Raw genomic sequence first — 17,601 nt, 5'->3', positions numbered from 1 at the left:
AGACACTTCGGAAGGAAGCACTCAAACTCATACCCACGTAACCGTGTCTTCTAATGTACAGGAACAAGTAAGCACCAACAAAATGACATCTACAGTTGGAACAAACACACGCAGTGGAAAACAACAGTCGGCGCGTGTTCCAGGAGCAACGGTACAGAAAAGGCATATATTTAGAACAGATGAGGTATGTTTACATTACCTGAATGAGGCTACACATTATGTGAAATTATTATGTTTTTAAGTCAATAGCAGTATCTCATGGAAATGCAGAGGAGATTTGAGCCCAAAAGCCTTCTTCAATTGTGTTCAATATATTCAAGCAATATCGAATTTAAGTATGCCTCGTTAAGTCTTTATGAAATCTCTGGGCAGACTGAAAATTCTTCAGTGGTGAATCTGAACTTCACTCTGGATAGGGCCTGAATTATTTGGGAGAGTATTTGAATTCTTCTCGGGAGCAGGACTTCACATCTCTCTTGGGAATATCTGAATTTTATTTTCAGCAGCAAAGGAGTGTGTAGGAAGTAAATTTGACTACTTTTGGAAGGCTGTTTTAAATATGCCCGTGTACACATGTGCACATGGCCCCAACATACTTCTTCTGCCCTCACCAAATCCCTGTGCTCACCCATGTTCAACAGGGAGAGGATGAAGAATTGGGCTCACTTGTTCTTCTTCACACTAGTTTCTCATGTTCCTTTTATACCTGATATAGTGGATTATGGTGCAGGTTGATATCTGAAAGGCATTATCATTTTGTTAAGGGCATTAGTGCACGAGTGATCAACATGTGTCGGGGGTGGCAGATTATGATACCTGTGCAAAACTGATTGTTGCTAATACCGCCATTTGGAAGCCCAGCCTTCTCACTTTTCCTTGTTGTACACAGACTCGGTGACTGTAAGGGCTCCATCCACAGCCCGTATTTGTACAGGTTGTAGTTAGGATTGTGCTGCTGTCAGGAGTTATTTAATATTGCAAGAGTTCACAAGGATTGTAATGCACTCGCTGAAGCACCAGCTAACCTGAAAGCTTCTGCACAAGTCATTTGCTAGCATGAGCATATTACAGTATAGCATGGAGAACAAGCTTAAGGAGTAAATTGCATTAGAAAAGCTACTCTGGCTACTTATACATGAGAGCAAAAACAGATTAGGGGTATTGGCCTGAGATGTCACCTCTTTGTTCCTTTCCATAGATGCTGCCTGACCTGCTGAGTTCCTCCAGCATTTTGTGTGTGTTAATCTGCATTTCCAGCATCTGCAGAATGTCTTGTGTTAAAAATGGATTTCAGTCTTTTTGGCTAGAAGTCGGCAGATAGACAGAGAACATGGCAGTGCATGGTTTGAGGCTTACCCATTACTCCTTATTGCTTGCAGATCAATGCCTTTTACAAAAATAAAAAGGGATTCCACTCTTTCAACATCCAGTGAATGAGCAAACCAAACAGGTTAATACACAATATGCAATCATCATGGCTTCCGCAAAAGACTCCAACACCAGTAAAATTTAAAACAGTTTAGCAAAGCTGATTTCATTTTTAAATTGTTTCTTGCTAGCAAACCAACATTTATTAAAGATCCCCAGGTATTGATAAAAATGTGATGGTCAGTCTCCTCCTTAAACTCCTCTAATCCCTCTAGTGAAAGTATGGCCAAAATGTTGTTGTAAGAGTGTTCTAGGATTTAGATCTACTGATGATGAAATGATGGAAGTACATTCCAAGACATAATGATGAGTTACGTGAAGGGTGCCTTTAAATGAGGTGCTTACAGGTGCCTGCAGCTCATCTCCTTCCTTTTGATAGTATAGGGAGCAGCTAAAGATAGTGGACCAATGACACTGTCCTTGGGAATCCTGCAGTAAAGTTCTCCAACCAAACTCCTTTGCAGGAGGTATGACTCAAGATATTGTAGTAATTTCTTTTTGATACATATTGACCAGTTTCATTTAGGGGTTCTTTATGTGGTACCAGATCAATTGCTACCTTGATATCTCTGATATTTCTCTCAAATCATCTTTTGCTGACAGCTATTGGGTTTTCTTTAGATCAAGACTAGGGTGAAATCTGGAGTTAAGTGGGCCTGAAACTTGTTTCTTAATTTCCAGTGTAACTGGCAACTTCTTTACTTTGCTGATGAATGAGTCTGGAGTTGGATTGGATTTGTTCATTTCAAATCCTATTGGAATAGCTTTGCTAGGGGCACAGTTCATTTTGCAGCAGAATATTCAGCATCTCATTTTTTCTCCTGCCTGTTACACCGCTGGTGTTTAAGTCAGCAATGAAGGTCCTCCATCTCTGTCTGTCCATACACAGATTTAGATGGATTCTTCATTGCTGTTTCTGTAACAGTTTTCTTTTGATCAGTCCGGGTTTTTTGCCCTGAAATGAACCCCTATACCTGGAGGACCAGTGAACCACTCTTAAATTTGCCTCTACCCTCTGACCTGTTTGGCATAGGTAACCCTACCAAGAACCAAAGCACGAGCTGCTAACTGCAGCCAACCCTCTCCAGGTCACTGCGGCATGCAAGCCTCCAAACCCTGTGACAAGGATATTGTCCTCTTGGCGGATTTGGCATCTCATGGAGATTATTTTATCCTGTGCTCCCTGGTTTTTCTCTACATCATTACATCATGTGGTGTAAGTTGAGTAGCTACAGTTTGACATTTGCAATGATGGGAATCTTGGACTCAGGATGTTGATGTAGCTAAGGCTGCAATTGCCTTAACCAATCTTTACATTCACATGGTGGGCTCCCAAAACTGAGTTTGGATATCTTCTTGCTACCTTTACTTCCTGTTAGCTGTTCACTCGTCCACCATCATTCAGGACTAGGTGATGCAGGAGTGTAGAGTCTTGACCTGTTGGTTATAGGTCATATTGTGACCACATCTTTATAATGGTTGTCACAATATGACCTGCTGCATTTCAATAATGTGAATGCTTAATTCCATTTAAAATCTAGTTCATGAGTTTGTTTGCCGGAATTCCGTGCCTATGCAATGCAAGGTGGAAGTCAGTGATGAGGAAGAGGTGAGGTACCACTGCTTCTGCACACCTCTTCCACCTGTGGGATTGAATATAATATTGGCACACACATAACTGATGTCTGATGTTATTGCTGATGGATGTGCACAGACCCGCTTACTTGAATAGTGTCTTCACCTTGATAGAAAAGGAAACTGCAGGGAAGTGGTCTGCATTTTCCCCTTCATTTTACACAATGTTTTTAGTTCATGTATGGAATGTATAGGTCCCCCTATCACCAACTGACTTAGGTTAGGTAATTCACTACGCAATGATTAATTAATTCAAAGATTGCTCGTCTGCCCACACTGCATGTGTGGACACAGCTATGCAGTGAACTGATCAGATATCACCAGAGATGGAAGCTCTCTTTTAAGATCCTTAATGAGATTTCATTTGTGTGAAATTGCAGAGTTAAGTAAAATAGGTATTAAATTCAATAATCATTGCACAGAACAGGTGTTAACCTGTCACAAACACAAACAAGAGAAAATCTGCAGGTGCTGGAAATCCAAGCAACACACACAAAATGCTAGAGAAACTCAGTAGGCCAAATATCTTTGGAAAAGAATATAGTTGATGATTAAGGCCAACGCCCTTCATCAGGACTGGAATAAAAGATGAGGAGTCAGAGCAAGAAGGTGGGGGGCAGGGAGGAAGAAGTACAAGGTACGAGGTGAAACTGGGAAAGGGGTGAAGTGAAGAACAGGGATGTTGGAAAGCTGGAAAGAGATACAGGGCTGGAGAAGAGTGAATCTAATAGGAAGGACAGAAGGCCATGAAAGAAAGAAAAGAGGGAGGAGCACCAGAAGGAGGTGATAGGCAGGTAAGAAGATAAACTGACAGAGGGAATGGGAATGGGGAATGGTGATAGGGGTGGGCCATTACCAGAAGTTTGAGAAATGGAAGTTCATGCCATCAAGTTGGAGGTTATCCAGACGGAATATAAGGTGTTGTTCCTCCAACCTGAGTGTGGCCACATTGCGGCAGTGCAGGAGGCCATGGACTCCAGCTTTCAGTGGCCCCTCAGACTCAAGAAAGAAACAGAGAGCTTTGTTTTGGAAGAGGCTCCTGCTTTGTGATACACTGAACTTCTACGTAAACCTGTCTTTGAAAAACAAGAAGGGCTCTAAACTTTGCTTGATTCAGTTGCTCTGCTCTGAAGTTGCTTACAAATGTGCCAACCACTGTAAAGGAATGAACAATCTGTGAGAACTGGACATTTGCTCTGGTAAGCAACTTCCAGTTTGAAAAGATCTCGAAGTGCACACTGCCAAGTTGGAGCAACGACAAATGAGTGGTGTTGGTCCACACCTGAGGACTTCTTCCTCAGCGTCAGCTAAGTCAAAAGATCAGCAAGAAATGCTGGACCATTTAACCATGAGAAGAGGGTGCGCTAATTAGCTTGGAACCCTCTTGTGGCCTGATCATTATTGCCTCTTTGGTCTTGGTGCGAGCTCATGCTGCAGATATGCCAGTTGTGGTTTTGCTTGAGTGTTGCAAAGATGTGGGAGATGAGCCACATTCTGGCCTGACCTCCCAGTCAATCAATGGTAAGCCTGAAATTGAGATACAAATGGAGAGCACATATAGAGACTACATTGTACGCTCACGGAAGAGCATGATGCTAAGGCAAAAACAGCAGTTGACTAGAGTATATAATGGACCAGTCACAATTTGCCACCACAACAGCCAGTGCATCTTTCTAAAGAAACTGCCCAAACACATTTTGACTATGAAAAAGACAATGCTTCAACCTTACAAGGAGGAGTCCACATCACTCAGCCAACATGTCTCTTATATAGTCTAGGTATTGACAGTCAAGGTCTACCAGCAGCAAAGACCCACAAACATCCCAGTCTGCAGTTCTGCCAGAGCAAAAACCCCCGTCAAGAGTTGCTACTGACGCTAATCCCATCTGGACAGACTAAACTTCTTTTCATGACAGGACACACTTTTGGCAAACCAGTCACCACAATGCTGACATTCAGGAGCTGCAGATGCATTAGATTTGGCTTGGTATCTGTCTTGCCTGGACAGTCAGAGCAGGACTAAAAGTGTTCAACAACCAATCTGGAAGTTATCTGTCCTGGAAATCAAGCTTTCTGAATGCCATGGAATGATTAAGTCTGAAACCTAGAGAAGAGCTATACATTCTGTAAGTGGCTCGATGTTGAGTCATTGCAACATGCAAGAAGGGTTAGGGTGGTTCACATCGATAATCCAACTACGGGTTTACAAATGCTGTGGCAGAGGCTGGACAAATGTAGTAGCTCTCCAGAGGCAATTGAAGAATCCCTCTTCAGTAAATTTGATGGTTTTACAAAGCTCTCACACAAAGGATTGTGAATGCTACAGGAACTGTTGACTGAACTTTAAGCCTCAAAAATGAGAGTCTCCTACTAGGACTGAGTTTCTTATATACATCAAGAGGAATAAAGGTTATAGTGGAAAAACTACCAAACAATATCCAAGTACTGAGGGTTTCAAGTGTAAAATGAAGCATCATGCTCCCTGTCCACCATTTTTATTCCTTGTGGACTTTATCTGCCGCCATGCCGAAATATGTAATTACCCTAGTTCCCTGCTCTCAACTTCTGGTAAAACCTCATTCAACGAGAGGTCTCCAGCAAAAGTATGGAAAACTATCAGGGTCAACAAAACTGTAGTAGAAAAATTTATTGTAAACCCTGATACAAAATACCCTGTCCATAAGCAACATCACGCCTTAAAGAAATGCAGAGGATTCAGAGATACACCATTTACAATCAAAGTTGCTCTCTTAAAGAGCACTCCATGTGTTTCAAAAGTTGTGCTTCAACAGCACACTAAGCAAAAGACTGTAAAGCTATCATAAACTCCAGAGTGCAACAGTGACCAGGACATATCAGCAGTTCGTTCAGGGTCAGTACCTTGGGCTACTATTGCTTCCAGCACTCCCACAGCACAGCACAATCAGATGTAGCTACTTCCTCATGCAGAGGTATGTGGGCAAATCCTGCTCTAAAATATGTGTAGCCAGCGTCTAATCAAAAGGACATCCTGAGCAAAAAATAAAAGCATATGTGATTTTGGATGATGAGAGCAATGTACCTTTGGCAAAATGAACATTCTTTGACATATTCAGTATTCAAATTCCCCATTTAAACTAAAATCATTTGTGCTGGCCGGTGGTATAGTGGCATCCACACCAGACTTTGAGGTGAGTGGTCCTGGGTTTGAATACAGACAGCTCCTTGCACGCTTTCTATCCACATTGGGTTGAGCATCGAGCTAGCTGCTCGGCCTCGTGAACAGTGCAATGGTTAGCACAATGCACCTTGTGCCTGATGACTGGGGCTGGGTTGAGTCTCAGTGGGTGAAGTCTGCAAGATCAGCCCACAGTAAGCACATTAAAGACTAATGTCCTGGAGAACATTAGCCCAAGTAATTTCAGTCCCTTTGAGAACTGAATCTGTATGAAAGAGAAGATTGCAGGTAACCAAACCAAGTGCCCTGACACACTGTGCTTACCTCTGCTCAACCAGATTTAGGCAATATTGTCTTCTATTGCTCTGAAGTTGATTATAAGCTGGCAACTTCTATCAAAGATGAGGTCTTCCTTTGAATCATGAACAAAGAGTTGAGAAAAGATGAGTCAAACATTTGGGTAGTTCCTGTTCTTTTCCAGTCTCCATGACAACCCCAACCAAACAACAGAGAGCTGGCCCTGATTCGACTCATGTCCCTCAGTCACATATTGGGACTGAAACTAGAAATGAAAGATCATTACCTGGAGTTCATGGAGAGATTCTCCAAAAACAATCATGCAATGTTAGCTCCTCCACCAGATTCCAACAAAGAAAACTGGCATTTCCCCAACTTTGGTATTTACCATCTCTAGAAACATGCACAAATAAGAATTGTCTTTGATTTAAATGCATTGTCAAAGACATAAATAATGTGCTATTGCAGGGACAGATCTCATTAGCAGTCTTTTTGGGATTCTCATGTGAGTCAGTAATGGAAGACATCCAACAAATGTCCTGCAGCTTCCTAGTGAGAGATCATCAAGATGACGTCAGATTCTGTGGTGTCATGACTACCAACTGGACAATGAGATTCTCGAGTACCACATGAGAGTTCACATATTGGTAACTGCCCCTCTCCAGCTGTGGCAATCTATGGCCTTAAGAGGACACCTATCGGGGGAGAGAAGGAATTTGGTAGTGAAGCACGGAGGTACGTAGACAGACATTTCTATGTTGATGATGGTCTTAAATCCATTTCTAATGCAGAAGAAGCAGTTAGCATGATGAAAACAGCACTCGACATGTTGGTGCAGTCTAATCTCAGACTGCATAAGATTGCATCCAAAACTGCAGAGGTTGTGCAATGTTTCCCATCTGAAGATCTGGCCAAAGACTTTGTACAGGACCTCCCTCCTATGTAGCATCATGTGGGCCTTGGATGGGACCTCATAAGCACCACCTTTACCTTCCAGGTCACTGATACTGAAAGACCTTTTGTGCATCTTGGCACGCTATCGACTAACAACAGTCTATTTGACCCTCTTGGATTTGCTGCTCCGGTCAGTATCCAGGGATGTTTCATGTTAAGAGAGTTGACCTTGGACACTTGTGGAAGACATGTCCCACTCCCTAAAGAGAAACATGAGCAGTGGCCGCAGTGGTGTTCTTCCCTTCAGGATTTTAAAGGCTTCAAAAATCCAAGAACCTACAAAACATTTCCACTATCTACAGCCCAAATGAAAGAGAACTGCAGCTTCTGCTATTGCTGCTGTTGCTTACCTGAAGGTCACAGATGTTGTTGGATAGAGTGAAGGTGGATTCATCCTAGTTGTGGCAAAGCTTACTCCCAAGCCAGATCTCAACATACCAAGGCTTGAACTTGCTGCTGATGTTCTAACAATTGAGATGGCAGCGATAATAACCAATGATCTGGACACAGAACTAGACCATATCAATTTTTTTTTTTACAGACAGCAAGGTTGTGCTTGGTTATATATGTAACCCTCTCATTGGGCTCATATACAAACATGGCTTGTTATCTATCTCTGCTAGCAGCCACGTAACTCAGCAGTGAGCAGGCTGCCTTTCACAAACAATATATGTCAAGGATCTGTATGATTTGGGGTTCAACCAAAAAGGAACATCGCAATGTTCTGATCAACAAAGCCTTGATTTGAGCAAATGCTGTGTAAATGCTGCCCATGCAGAATTGTTGGTGGGCCAGAAGTAACAGATCGTACACTCCTTAAAATTATAAAGGAAGTATATTTACAACTTTCAGCCTTAATAAACAGTTAATCAGAAAAAGAAAGGAAAAAGAAAGTAAAAGGGCCCATTACAGTTAAACTAGTCCAATGAGCACAAGACCATTGGAGCTCCCAAACCAGACTACTGCCCTTCAGAAAACTCTTCCCCACAATCCTGATTGGCCGACTCACATTCCTAAATTGAACCACAAGGCTTCTTATCTGAGCCAAAATCAAAACATCTTCCAACAGGACACTCTGCTTTTGCAGACAGATGTTGAAATGAAATACCTACAGCATAGCAATAGAAATCTTAACTAGGGCATTACACTTACTTAAAGAAAAAGCAAAGTTCTATGTTCAGGCATTATGTAGGTTTCAGTGTCTCACCTGATCAGCCCAGAAGAGCCAATGGAACTGTGCTCCCACTGATCACTACCCGGCTGTGCCTCCAGAGGCCAGACTAATGCATTTTCTTGTCTCCACATAAATATCAATGTAACTATGATGACCCCGGCCAACAATTTAAATAATGAATTCTATTGTCCTCTTTGTACCAATGCTCACTCAGACCGTCTCTCCAATTTATAACACTTAATAAGGGATCTCCTGTTAGCCAATTGATCCTTTTTCCAGCCCGTGGCATGTGCCCCCTCCTTGCGATAGCTAGTTTCTGGAGGTTCTCACTGTTTTGCATCCGAAGCCCTTCATTGTTATTCTCTTTCTTATCCATTCAAAATATTGTATTTCAATTGCGTTGGCATCTGCCTATCTGGCTAATGTGTATCAACTTTTCATTGGCTCTGGTCCAAAGCAGCATCAATTCATTGCCCTCCTCACAAGTGACAACTTGGAATTAATGTCTCTTTGTTCTCTTTGAACCAAGGAAGTTCAGCCAGATTAGTCAGTTGCTAGGCTCAGGTTATATTCATATATTCATATAGCTGCACGTTCTATCCTACCGAAGAACACCTGACAAATAATTTCTTATTTGGAAATGATCTCATGTTCAGCAGATTGCCAATGTGGCAATCTTTTAAGTGCTTTGATCCACTTTTAAGTGCTTTGATTCAGCCATTCCTGAGCAGAAACAGTTCACAGAATGGAGTTTCCAAAACAGTTTCACAGAATGGCAAGCTCCATTCTTTCAACTACATGGCAAGAAAAAGAGCACTTGGTTTGTCTACTTCACTGTCCTTGACTCACTACAGTTGGATTTTTCCTTCATGGACAACATCCTCAGGTTACAGAAGGGTTCCATTCCTGAGAGCTGTTCACAAGCCAAACAGTTCACAACTCAGAAATGCAGCAGCCTGACAATATACATACTATACATATAATATACAGTGTAGGCTAACCATAGGCAATGTTATAAAACTCAGTCTTTCAGTTATTGCTGCAGACTGAGCTCCCGTACAGCAAAAGATGCCATCTGCCCTCTGCAGCCAACAAATGCTTCTCCCAAATGCTCATTTCTATCTACAGTCTGTATGTATAGGGCACCGTGTTAGCGTAGTGGTTAGTACAATGTCACGGAAGGTCAGGGCATTGGAGTTTGGAGTTCAGTTCTGGCACTTTCTGTAAGGAGTTTGCACGTTCTCCCTGTGACCATGTGTGTTTCCTCCAGGTGCTCTGATTTCCTCCCACAGTCCAAATACATTCTGTTTAGTAGGTTAATCGGTCATTGTAAATTGTCCTGTGATTAGGCTAGGGTTGAATGGGTGGTCAACTTAGTTCATTGGGCTGGAAGGACCTGTTCTGCACTGTATCTCTAAATAAATTAATTAATAAAATATTGGTTTGCCATTCATGACCTGAGGAGGATTTGTAAGTAAATCACAAGAGATTCTGCAGGCACTAAAAATCCAGAGTAACACACGCAAAGTGCTAAAGTAACTCAACAGGTCAAGGAGCATGTATGGAAAAGACCAAAGAGTCAGCGTTTTGTTCCCAGACTCTTCATCAGGGCCCAAATCAGAAATGCAGCCCCTGGCGATATACTTAAAGACAAGTGTAGGCCAGCCTCAGGCAATATGAAGTTATACTATTAATTTATACCAACATTCATTTTAAATGATTTTTTCTATAAAATTTTAGGAGTTATTCAAATCTGTTTAAGCAGTTTCCCATTGTTTCTGATCATCAAATCCAGTCCAGGGATAGATTCTCAGAACCTATTCCTTAATTCCACATCATCACTCACAGACCTCATCGGGGTAAGGAATGGAGGAGGCTGGTTAACTATCAAAGATAGCAGACACACTGAAAGGACCAAGGGATGACAAATGACCTTTATCCTTAATTTAGTAATTATGTATTGCGTGTAATTTCCACCAAAAAAGAGCATTGAGAATGTGGCAATGCAAAGAATTTGTGTTTAAATTACCTACACAAAAAGTCTTTTTCAGTCAGAGGATGAGTAATTTTCAAGATTATTCCTTTTTACTGCCTTAGTTGGTGAAACAGTTTTTGCTAGGTGCAAACATCAATTCAGCAGCTCCAACCCTATTCATAATTAAAAAACAAATTGAAATAAGTTCATACTTTTATGCGATTATGATGATTCCTAGAAAATTCAGTCATGAAAGTAGTGATGAAATATATTAGCTATCAACCTCAAAGGTTCAAATCTAAGTCATCAAAAAGTACCGCAAATTGTATTCTATGTTGCAATTGAGCTGTATGATTTTGCTGTTGATTTGAAGCAGCATGTGTTTGCTCTCTTCAATGCCAATTTTTGATGGACTAACTTGTCAAAAACTAGGCTATAGTGAAGCTAAGGTAATTGTGGTCAGGCATTGGGCTGTTCCTCTCCCAGTATCAGCCTGGCTGGTACTCCTTACAAAATGTGATGGAGGCTGATTATGACAGGCAAACTGGAATTCCCAAATGTGAACAGGGCTAATCATGATTTTGATAGATAACAGGGTTCAATATTGAGTTTTGCATACACAACCAAGTCAATCAGGGCATTTAGCATAACAAAAAATTTGTGTGGGGGATGGACACACACACTGGAGCTTATACAGGCTTCAATGAATAATATAGAAACACTGTTACTTTCCACCCCATCCGCTAGGCTTATCAAAAACCATTGTCATCTCCATAACAATATCTTGTATTGTTCCAAGCTCTCTGCTAACATGACTGGGATCTCTATGGCTTTATATTGTCCCTACAGTTGATGAAATTGTGTGGATAATGTGGAGGGTCGTTGTAGAACATTGTAGAACTGGGCTGAGAAGTAGCAGATGGAGTCTGCCTCTCCAATGCGTGAAGTGATTCACTTTTACAAGGTTGAATTTGAAGGCAGGATTCTTGGCAGTGAGGAGGAATAGGGAGATTTTAGGGTCCATGTCCATAGTTCCTTCAAAGTTGCAATAGAATGATTAAGAAGACGAGTGGTGTGTTGGTCTTCATTAGTTGGGGTATTGAGTTCAAGAGTCACAAGGTAATGTTGCAGATCTATAAAACCCCGGTTAGACCACACCTGGAGTATTGTGTTCAGATCTTGTTGACTCATTATAGGAAGGATGTGGAGGCTTTAGACTGGGTGAAGAAGAGATTTACCAGGATATTGCCTAGGCTACAGGGCATGTCTCATGAAGGTAGGTTGATCGAGCTAGGGCTTTACATGAAGGAGGATGAGAGGTGACTTGATCAAAGTGTGCAAGATGATGAGGATAGCCAGAGACTTCTTCCCAGGGTAGAAATGGCTATGTTGGAAACCACTGTTCTTTTTAAATATTACTTTATATAAAATTTGTGCTTTTTAACAAACTCATGTACTTTTCACAGTAGTGGTTCATCCCCATTTACTGGCAGAAAGTGGTATAGCAGCTAAACTAACAGGTTATCACCTTTCTCATTTTTCATTGGCTAAGTATGAGCACGTTATCCATGTGATGTAATTGATTTAATTATGTAGCCTATTTACTAGTTCGTTCTTATCTAAGCAATTTCATATCTTATCTATAAAAGTGGATTTTTCAGAACTGCTTCTTTTATATTTGTATTCTTAGCATCGTTTCTCAGCTCTTTATTTAGCTTGCTTACATTTGTTTGTTTGAAATTTAAAATAAACTGAAATCTTAGAAGTAAGACTACTCATCACTCTTGATTCCTGAAAGAACCCTAATGATCAGAAAATAAACAAAGATCGAGCAGTTAATACCAGGGGGCATAATTTTAAGGTGATTGGAGGGAAGTGTTGGAGGAGGGGGAGCCAGAGGTAAGTTCTATACACAGAGACTGGTGGGTCTGTGGAATGCTCTGCCTGGGATGGTGGTAGAGGCAGATAAATTAGAGGCACTTTAGAAACTCTTACATAGGCACATGGATAATAGGTAAATGGAGGGTACTGTAGGTGGGAAGGGTTAGATTGATTTTAGAGTAGGTTAAAAGGTTGGCACGAGATTGTGATCCAAATGGCTTGTACTGTGCTGTAATGTTATATCTTCTATGTACACTTGACAAACTCCAGTGAGATACAGCATATAGTCAAGTTTATAAGGCCCAGTCAAAATTGAGTCAGTTTCCTGTTGTTAGGAATGGTTTATTACTTCATCTTTAGGTCACCTAATCCAAGCCTGGTGTTGAACTCTATCTTCTGATTCCATAGATTTTGCAAATTCTTCAACTGGATAATGAAGACTTATAACATATCCTTAGACATAAATTTTCTTCAATATTTTATCAGTATGAATGGCAAGTCTATCAAAACATTGGACACTCAGCTTCCAACATTTTTAATGTATCTTTTCTGCTCTATATTGTAACCTGATTTTCTTAATTTCTTTTGAATTTAATCTTTTTTTCTGCTTATATAGAAGAAAAAACAGGAAACCAAGAAAGTATTAGCAAAAGAAGTCAACATTCATGTCACCAAAAGCATCTGTTCAATTGAGTCAGAAGGAAGAAAATTGGAAAACTGTGTGAAGTAACAATCAACTTAACCAGGATCTTACAGAAAAAATCAATGCTGTTTGCACTTTACAAAAGTTCCTTTGCCAGACTTGAAGAAGACTTGAAGAAACAAAATGCTTAAAAGCTGTCAAAGTTGTGCTGTGCCTTGAGAACCAATATCTGAAGATTCATCCAATGACTAGATCTTCAAAAAAAGAATAGAGTTAAAATCAATAAACCAAAATGTATGTATGATTTAACTGGAATTCTGAATACAAATCAAAGTAATCTGAAATATGCATGTGGGTTTTCTTATAAAGCTATTGCAAATGGATGATTTTACATTAATTATAAAGAACACTTCATCTCTTAGTAACCTGGATTGCTGTTCTTAAGTTCTTTAAAATACTTCTGCTTATTCTTTACTGCCTTTCTGTTGCCCAGGTACATAACATTACATTTTCATGATTAGAACCAATTGCAACAGATTCCACTCCACAAAGTTGGTATTGCCCCTCAAAGGTGTAAAATAATTATACCACTGTGTCTTCTGTTCCACCTGGTTCATCCTCCAAAATAATATTAGTATCTTCTTCTGTTTGACATAACAGTTACTGCTTAATGTTTCACAAACCGCACAGTTGTATAAAAATGATTGTATGGGCATTGTCAGTAACTCTGTAGAACTTCTGTACGAAGTACAGGGTTTATCACAAGTCCTCCTGAATCAGAACACCTTGCCATCATCCAACATTCTATAGATAAAGCTTCCAGTGGAAATCCACAACTTGCCCATCATGTGGCTGTGTTTTTAATACAAATGATGTCATTTAGCAAAATGGGATTTCTTAACTCTTTCACACTTTGTTTCTATAGCCTACCATCCTGTCTCATGAATTCATTGTACTGTGTGTGTTATTTGGTTTCATGACATTAACTTTAATTTGTTAGAATTGTAAGGATTTTGCCTGTTCAGTTTGCTCCCCTCCACTCTAGAAAGTGTCTGATGTGTCAGAGACATCAGATGGCCTTTAGTATCTTACATAAGGATGTAAGACTCTGATGTGCATCTCATGTATGTGAAATGATCTCTTGTAAATAAATCTATAGCACTAAGCATTGTACTATGATCTGCAATCCAATGCAAACAGTTCCTTTTTTTAATGTTTCCTTATCTTCCAACAAAATATTTTGTTGAACCTTCAATACTGAGCACAACACCAAAACACATTTCTGTAGTTTTCATTGCAAATAACTGGATATCAGTTAAACTATAGTCATAGAGAGCACAACAGAGTGGAAACAGGTACTTTGGCCCATTTAGTCCATGCCGGTCTGTTATTCTGCCTAGTCCCATTGACTCACACCTGGACCATAGCCCGCCATACCCTTTCCACCCATGTACTAATCCAAACTTCCCTTAAATGTTGCAGTTGAACCTGCATCCACCTGTTCCACTGGCAGTTAATTCTACACTTGCACCACCCTCTGAGTGAAGAAGATCCCACTCAGTTCCCCATAAATATTTTATCTAGCTTTGCCCTTTCCAGGGATATAAAGATGAATTATAATACTTTATTTGGAACAAATATCAAATAATGGGTTTTGTTTGGAAGTCTCAGATCAACATTAAATATTACACACTTGAGACATCCGAGAGGTAGTTCAGACATTTGTTTAAAACAGTCCTGCTCCATGAAACACCATCCAACAAAATAAGTACCGTGTCTGCAAACATTTGCAGCTTAGCTTTCTTGTTTTGACTCAATGTGAAACACCTAAAGTTGGTCAAACTTTTATGGAATTTCCAAGATAAGGTTTGGTCAGTATAAATTTTAATCTCTTGTTTTTCACTTTTATTTTGGAAGTTAGGCTCATCCAAAAAAAAGGTTCATGTTCCCAGATTGATTTACTCACCGTAGGAAGTTTCTACTAATTATGCCCTTATGTGGGGTTTCATAGGGAATCTTTAAGTTATATTTGTTTGGGTACAAGAGCATTAATTGGTATCATTTAAAAGCTCCAATCTGTTCAAAAAATCATTTTCAACATATTAACTACCAAACAGCAAAAATTACATATAGTTCCTTATAGCTACTAAATTGATTTTTGCAATTCAAGCTATGTTTACTCAGAGGAGATTAACTATAAATTCTTACCAAAAATGTTTATTTTATTAGAAATCATCTTTCAGCTGTATTAAGAAACTATGCTATTCCAATACTTTTGAACATGAGAAAAATATAATCAGTCATGTTTTTTAAAATACTAACACAATGTACTAGGAAAAGAAATTTATTTTAAATTATATGACAAAATTCACACATTTGGACCATACACTTGCACTATTTTGAACATGTGTTGGATTGTACATTAAGCCCAATGTGGAAAAATAGCCAAAATTTTATTTGAAAGAAATAAACAATCTGTGGCTACCTTATTAGGTACCTCCTGTACCCAATAAAGTGGCCATTGAGTGCATGTTTGTGGTTTTCTGCCACTGTAGCAGATCCTCTTCAAGGTTTAAAGTGTTGTGCTTTCAGAGCTGCTGTACTGCACACCACTGTTGTAACACATGGTTATTTGAGTTACAGTCACCTTCCTGTCAACTTCAACCAGTCTGGCAATCTCCTCTGACCTCTCTCATTATCAAGGCATTTTTTAACCCCCCACAGAACTGCTACTAACCGGATTTTTTTTTTGCACCATCCTTTGTAAATTATAGAGACTAAAATCCCAGGAAATCAGCGGTTTCTGAGATACACAAATCTGGCACCAACTATCTTCCTATCTTAATGGTTGGTCTGAACAACTACTGAACCTCTTGACCATGTCCGCATGCTTTTATGCACTGAGTTACTGCCACATGATTGGCAAATTAGATACTTGCATTAATGTGCAAGTGTACAAGTGTACCTAATAAAGTTGCCACTGAGTGTATATGTAATTTTATGTTATGAATTAACATAGATCAATGATATAACTCTCTGTTATCATCATCAAACACATTCACTGATGCAGTGCCCATGAATGCTAATGCTGTTTCTTTCTACATTGTTTAAGGACCATATATTTGAAGATGAATTTTGAATCTCAATTAGGAAAGGCTGTCTATAAATGATTACTTAAATCATCTACATAGTAGTTTTATTAACGTTTGAATTTTTAGTGGAAGCAGAATGTCTATTTAAAAGACTCCAGACATGTAATTGGCCTATTGAATCTTAACATAACTGGAAAGCAGCATTAAGATGTCCTTAAGATGGTTAGAAAACATAAATGCAGACAAGATATTTTTCGGAGTGCATCAAATGCAATTTCATCTCAAGAAGTTGTAATATTTACTGATCACCTCCCAGTGCCTGACAATCACACACAACTTTATATTGAAACATGTAAGCTAATGCCAAGTATTAAAACCTATCACTTCAGTATACTATAAGCTTCATTCTTCAAATTATTTTGATACAGCTAAGGATGATGATAATTTATTCTCATTACATTTGCTTAATCTGTATTGAAAGTATTAAGACATCACAAAAAACCATAAAAGTGGTATGCTTCACTTGAGAGAATACATAAAATGGTATGCCTCACTTGAGGGAATACATAATGCTGTTTAATTTTGGATGTCAATTTCATTTCCTTATGGGTTGATGAAAATATTGATATTTGAAGTGTACCTGCCAAGTGTACCTGTCATGTACCAAATGTTTAAAAAATAATCCAACAGTCTTATTCAAGTAGATATCTATTCAGTGATGGACACTTTCTTTGAGATTTTCTGTGTATAGTTTCTGTAATTTAGTTATATGGTTTAGATTACATTTAAGTTAGTGTGATCTTTGAAATATTTCTGTGTCGCTTCTATTCATACTTTATATTTGGTTCTAAGATAAACTGTTTTTAATATATATGAAGTCCCCTGTACCTTGATGACATTATGGTTATATATGCTACAAAAGAGGTCCAAATATACTGAAACAACAGTGCTTATTTTATCAAAACTAACTTGCCAGAAAATTTAATATTTTGCAGCATAACTCATTAATTTTACAACTACACGTCAAACTGCTAGAGAAGCTGCAATTGCAAGAAAATGAAACTTTGATTATGAAAGAAAAACAACTCTTTGGCTATGTCCATTAGAATACAAACTTATTGTGAACTTTTATTTTGAAGACAGTTTTCTCAAGAATCTGAAAGTCAGGGTTTTCGAATGGGCCTTGCAGTAGTGGAAGCTTGCAGTGAAGCAATCAATAACAATGAAAGGTAAAGAGAAGAAGTACAGATCCATTGTAATACTAATACCTGAGGCTTCTCAGACAGATCTCCTAGAGTCACTCAAAGCTGCTCAGTCATCTAAGGTACGGAATCAACAAGATAAGTTTGGACCTTTGGTTATTTA

The 17,601-nt window shown here is 39.3% G+C and overlaps 1 protein-coding gene across 1 annotated transcript in view; it reads left to right on the top strand.

Moving 5' to 3' along the window:
• The window catches only part of LOC132395001 (brain and acute leukemia cytoplasmic protein-like), a 34,894-nt gene extending 17,829 nt beyond the window's left edge, over positions 1-17,065 (top strand). Inside the window, exons 2-3 of the mRNA XM_059971338.1 lie at positions 3-184; positions 13,118-17,065. Of these exons, the coding sequence (XP_059827321.1) occupies positions 3-184; positions 13,118-13,231 (296 nt within the window). The 3' untranslated portion in view covers positions 13,232-17,065. The remainder of the gene's footprint in view (positions 1-2; positions 185-13,117) is intronic.
• Positions 17,066-17,601: the final 536 nt, after the last annotated feature.

This window comes from Hypanus sabinus, chromosome 1 (assembly GCF_030144855.1).
Source record: "Hypanus sabinus isolate sHypSab1 chromosome 1, sHypSab1.hap1, whole genome shotgun sequence".
NCBI classification, from domain to species: domain Eukaryota; kingdom Metazoa; phylum Chordata; class Chondrichthyes; order Myliobatiformes; family Dasyatidae; genus Hypanus; species Hypanus sabinus.
Note: the sequence above shows the minus strand (reverse complement) of the source record. Positions and strands in the feature narration are given on the sequence as shown.